The following is a 5,894-nucleotide window of genomic DNA, read 5'->3' as shown; positions in this document are numbered from 1 at the left end:
CATTCTCTGATTCTGTGATCCCCCAGCTCCCTCCCACCCCAATCTTTCTGTGATTGTGAAGCATCGCCTTTGAATTGTGTTCAAGGTGGTGACAGCAGATTGCTGGACACRAGATGGTTCTGAAAACCCAGACTGTTGTTGAGCAGGGCCCTGCAGAGCCAGAGGAGCTGTGCCCAGCACTCCTGGTGCCCAGCAGCCTCCCCCAGCTGATGGCCCAGGACCCCCCTGCCTTCCCTGGTCAGCCCTTGGTGCCCAGCCCAGTCCTTGGTGCCAGCCCTTGGTGCCCAGTCCTTGGTGCCCAGCCCTTGGTGCCCAGTCCTTGGTGCCCAGCCCTTGGTGCCAGCCCTTGGTGCCAGCCCTTGGTACCCAGCTCTTGGTGCTCAGCCCTTGGTGCCCAGCTCAGCCTACAGGACCCCCCTGCCCTCCCTGCCCAGCCCTTGGGGCCCAATCCTTGGTGCCAGCTCAGCCCATGGGACCCAGCGGTGCCTCCTGGGTTTGGCACGGGACAGCCGGGATGGCAGCAGGGCAGGGCAGGGCAGGGCAGTGCCAGCCTGGCAGAGGGGACGGGCATGCAGAGCCTGCTCCAAGGCATTTCCACCTCACACTGCTTCCTCAGCCAGCACGGGCATCCTTCTGACACCCAAACCCTCTGAGCTGCTTTGAGCTCCCCATGTGCCCACCAGAGCCAGCTGTGCCCGGGGTGCCCGCTCTGGCAGGGGCACTGACACCCCCTGGCCTGTCTGTAATTCAAATATCCCTTCCCAGGCTGGGAACAGCCCAGGCTGGCTCCAGGGTGACAGCACACCCTCCAGCCCACAGCCCGAGTTACAACCTGCAGCCTGCTTGCACACAGCCTGTCACCGAGCCCCAACGTGAGTGTATTTACAGGATCCTCAGGTGATATCTGCAATGTTTATTTTGTGGATGCTGAAAGAGGATAGCCCTGTCCCACACTGCCCTAGCTCCGTGCTGGGGACAGGCTCCCAGCACACGTGCTGGCTCCAGAGGTGGCTCAGGTGTCTGCTCTGGGCACAGCCCTGTGCCAGCAGCCTCCTGCCAGCATCATCCCCGCTAATCCCGAGTTTGGCAAGGCAAACACACGGTGGATTACTCAAAACTATCACAGGGCAGACAATACTTGGCAAATTCACTATAAAAAATAAAAAGAAGACACGTGAAGCCAGTGCAGGAGCTTTCATTCAGTGCACTTCTTGCTGCTCTGGTCTGTGGCAGCTGTAACTCTGACAAATATATTAAGAAGGAATTAGCAGTTGTGCTAATAAAAAATRCAATTCCATTTGACTCCCAGCAACTGACTGAAGGTGTGTGGAGGCACCCAAGTCCCAAACTATGCTRTGACAGATCCTATGGATCTGTAATGTCACACCCAAGGTGCAAAGGGCTCCTTTGGATTCATTCAATGGCTTTGAGGTGTAGAAGCAAAGGGCAGAGAAAATAAAYACCAAATTCTACATATGGGTCATACACAGAACTTCTACATGTAATAAAGCCCGAGTCTTTGTGAGCTTGACTTCTCAGCCAAAACCTTTTTTGCTCAGAATAATTTAAGCAACATGAGAGGTTGGGTTTCTGTTAGTTCTGTTCACCCCACCATGGGCTAAGAGACTCAGGTGGGTGGGAGCAGGGCAAAGGATCCTTTGGCTTGAGGTAAAACCAAAACCCTTTGTTTTTTCAGCACACTCTAAAATTTTACAAGGTATGTCTCTGACCTGTAAGAAACAACTCCCTGACTTCCCATGGTATTTCCCAAGAGTCTGCAATTGAAAAAATCATGTTTACACAGARCTGTTGTCATCAGAATAAAACCTGAAGAAAAACCCCAGAATCCAAGTAATTTAGACAAGGCAGCCAGCCTGTAGTGCACTGGCAGTTAACAAGAGCCAAAGTGAGCCATTTACTCAGGACAAGGTTACACTCACAGAGCAGCCTCTGAGTGTGCTAATTCACTTTTATCAGTCCCTCACAGAAACAAAGAAGAAAGTTCCCAGCCTGACAGCCTTGACACTCACTGTGGGAAATCTGACATTTATTCTAGGGCCAGTGGAGAAATCCTGTGACTATTTCCAACCCAGGCCTTGCAGGTTTATCAGATTTCCAGGCCTGKGATGTACTTTTTAGACTGACAACAAAAATAAATCAATGCTTTCTACCAAGGCTCTGAGGGCTGTTTGTTTGCATCCAGSAGCAGAAAGATGGAGACACATAACCAGGGCAAGGATTATTTCTCTCAGGGTGTTTCTTGTCACCATTTTCACCCTTATCCTTAACTTTGTATGTGTTGCAGGATGCACCAGCCTAAAAATAAAGACCTGGGATRTTTTGCAAGACTTGAAATTGGATCCTGGAGCCTGCAGTTGTGAGATTTAGCACAGGACTGAGAGATGCCTTGCTGCTGGTGGGATCAGAGCACGCCGTCACGACCTGCCCAATATTGAAATTCAGGGGTATTTATAGCCAACAGCAGCCTTCAGTGTGCCACTGCTCTGTGCCATCAGCACAGCTCTAAACCACGCTGCAGCTCACTTCCCAATCCAAATGAAACAGGAAAAGCCTTGTCTAAACACCAAAAAACTGGACAGTCAAAGATGGATAGGATGGGATTGGATAGGGTGGGATAGAATGGAACTGAACTAAACTGAATAGAATAGAATAGAATAGAATAGAATAGAATAGAATAGAATAGAATAGAATAGAATAGAATAGAATAGAATAGAATAGAATAGAATATTTCAGCAGGAAGGGACCTACAGTGATAATCTAGCCTGTCTGACCAGTTCCTCCAGCCCTTTCACCAGACCTGCTGCCCCCTGGACANNNTCAAGGAGCTTCACCTCCTGTTTCAATCTGGCACCCAGAACTGCACAGAGTACTCAAGGTGATGCCACACCRGTGYTATATACKGARGGATTTTWAAAATTAATTTAAAATTAATTAATTCATTTTAATTTTTCAATTATTTTTTTCAAATTTTACTTTAATAGTAATTCAGGCAGTTATTTTGTAATAACAATCTTACATACACCATAACTGAGTTCAGTTGATATTCAATTTTTTTTCTTTAAGCTTCTACTGAAATTCCAGCTTACCTTGAAAAAGATAAATTCTTTCAGGCTAGAGAACAAGACCTGTATTTGTTGTAAATACACTGTCACAATCCTCTATCCAAGCCTGGATAAAGAGCTGCTTTATCACTCCCAGGGTCTCTTTTGTGCAGATTCCAGGCCCTGTGAAGTTCCCTGTGCCTGCAGTGCAGGTGCTGCTCAGCACAGCCAKCCTGCAGGCAGCCAGGCCAGCATCTTCAGCTGGATGTGCACRGAATAGAAAGTGGGACCCAGCACTCCTTTTCCTTCACAGCCCTTCCACTCTCTGCCTCCTGCCTGCAGCACAGCTCCCAGAAATCCTAAAAATGAACTTGCTTACAGGACCCACCTTCCTCCTGGCTCTGGTATTAATGCACTCACCTCGGGGACTCAGGAGTAGCTTTCAGCATCCATCTCCTTTATCTAACAATTATTCCCAGGAGGAAAATGCCTCATGAGACTCAGTTTGCCAATTTTCCCTGGTTTTGTCAGGCTGCTGTGGGTGGGACACTGCAGTTCCTTTGCACAGGAAAGGCACAGTGTGTGTGCTTTGGATCTGCCCCTGCACATCCACAGTTAGGAGGTGTTGGGGCACCCACATCTAATTCTGATAACTGAGGAAATAAAACACCTCTGGCAGGTGAATATTTACCTCTTGGAGGGACTTTCTGAGCTAAAGCCTGAGCTCTAATCCCACGATGTGATGCTGCTGAGGGATGAGCAGACATCAGAGCTGAGACAGACCCACCACTCTCAACCCAGGTTAAGCTTTGCCTGGTCACCTGAGCCTTTCAGCCCCAAAGAGAGAGGCAGCAGATGTTTCTAAAGTGATCAGATTTTGGGGCAGGCTGTTATGGTGGATGAGCAGGATGATTAAAGTGGTTTTACTAAAAACATGCTGGACATGTTTGAATCACCAGAAAGCTTGCAGCTCTCATTAGTTTCTTGATTGAGTTTGACCTATTACAGGGACAGCAAGACTGCTCATCATGCTAATGCCAGGGTGTTTACACTCAGAGGGAATGAGAAGCCTTGGAGACACCAGACAGAGCAGGACGAAGGACAAACCCCTCTGGCCAACACACACTTGGCAGGGCCCTGCTCTGCTGGCCCAGGAGCCCTTGAAACCTCACAGTTCACAAAAAGAGGAACCACAGCCTCTTTATTTTTTTTTTTTTTAACAGAGGTGCCTAACACTTCATAGTTCTTCCAAAGCAGCTGCTGAGCTGCTGTCAACCTGCTCTCCCTGCAGGAGGAAATTTGCCCAAACTGGCATTATTCAAGAAAACGAGGCATTCCAGGTAACTGAGGCACCAGACTCAGCAGGAGCATTGGGAGGGCCATGAATCAAAGTGCAGAGCCCTGTGTGAGCCACAGCTGCCAGGGACCCCAACACTTTGTTCCCTTCATCAGCCTCCTCCTCTGGGGTCATTTCTCTTTTCCCACAGTAATGACTCCCTATTTGTACACGTCCAAAGGATTATTTTGCAGTGGCATGGCATGTTTAAGTGGTGACACACGYCAAAGCTTGAGGAAAGCTTGTTGTTAATTAGGAACCTAATAAACTAAATGAGGGATACATTCCAGCTGGCAGGTCACAGGATGGTGTCCACTGCTCACTCTGCAGGTCCTGGCAGATTCAATGCCACACCTGGACACTGTGAGAGCTGCCATCCATCCCTCCTGTGTGCTCTGAGAGCTGAAGGAGCCCCTCACCCCTCTCATGGCATTATTGAAAACCCCCAGCCCATTCCAGGCAGCACCCACAGCTCTGCACATCCCAGCTCCAAGGGATTCTCATACCTTGGCACTGATGTTAGGTACGTCAACACTTTGGACACGTTCTCYTCAGGCACCTCATTGAAGCCAGCATTGTCAGGGAGGGTGATAATCCAAGCCTTGTCCTTCCCTCTGCCCCCTGGAAAAAAGACAAGGATGTTTCCCTGGCCATGCTTTTGAGGGCCAGCAGCAAAGCCCAGGGGCTCCTCTGGGGTCACAAAACACACTGCCATCGGCAGAGAGGCTTTTGCACATCCCCAGAACAGCAAAGCAAAGCCAAATCCTGCCCCTGAGTCCAAGCACAACACACAAGGGCAGGTGGGRGAAACAAATGTACTTAGTTCCAGATATTTCCTTTATTTACTGAGTGTACTTTACAYAGGACAGCAAAAGAAGCCAGAACCACAAGGGCAAATAAACACACTGCTCTGGAATCTACAGAAATACATTTCAAAGCACAGTGCTTGTGGATGCCTTGAGTGTTGGGAGGTAAAAATATTTTACAGTATGGCACGAGACAGAAATCGAATCTGCCCTTTCAAACTGCCTCAATGTTTTATTAACAACATTTCGAGTGGCACTGGATACTCCCYGTGTGCAGTGCCATTGTGACAAACAGCAAAGGAGTTTGTCTGCAGTATTTAATTACCACAGTTGAAGYTCTCCATACTCACCAGACAGAAAAGCAAACTCTTTCATCAGATCATCACTGATGTCCTTTGCACACATRGGAATTGCAGTTTCTGCAGAAAGGGAAAAGCAGCAGTCAAAAAGAAAGCACAAATCCAAACACATTTATCAATGTGTTCATCCAAAGGTGGAACTTGAAYCAAATGCAGCTTCCCTGAACTGTAMWKRMMWTTTKSWAWMAARGRWWWKWKGGWYYTWRRRRWKKTTTTTTTCTGTTGTTTCTGATGACTCTAACAGGGTGAATGCCACAAATCAGCAATAAATGAGAGCCAGGAAATGCACCAAGGGAGCAGTGCCATGAGTTTGAGTGCCCATCCCTCACCA

The 5,894-nt window shown here is 48.4% G+C and overlaps 1 protein-coding gene across 1 annotated transcript in view; it reads right to left on the bottom strand.

The window, feature by feature from the left end:
• The window catches only part of MCF2 (MCF.2 cell line derived transforming sequence), a 41,305-nt gene extending 35,681 nt beyond the window's left edge, over positions 1-5,624 (bottom strand). Inside the window, exons 1-2 of the mRNA XM_057385115.1 lie at positions 5,555-5,624; positions 4,905-5,019 (exon numbers count right to left, since the gene is read on the bottom strand). Of these exons, the coding sequence (XP_057241098.1) occupies positions 4,905-5,019; positions 5,555-5,609 (170 nt within the window). The 5' untranslated portion in view covers positions 5,610-5,624. The remainder of the gene's footprint in view (positions 1-4,904; positions 5,020-5,554) is intronic.
• Positions 5,625-5,894: the final 270 nt, after the last annotated feature.

The sequence above is a fragment of the Malurus melanocephalus genome, unplaced genomic scaffold, assembly GCF_030028575.1.
Source record: "Malurus melanocephalus ecotype Western Australia unplaced genomic scaffold, MMel_1.1 scaffold_790, whole genome shotgun sequence".
NCBI lineage: Eukaryota > Metazoa > Chordata > Aves > Passeriformes > Maluridae > Malurus > Malurus melanocephalus.
This window is presented reverse-complemented; position numbering and strand designations above follow the sequence as displayed.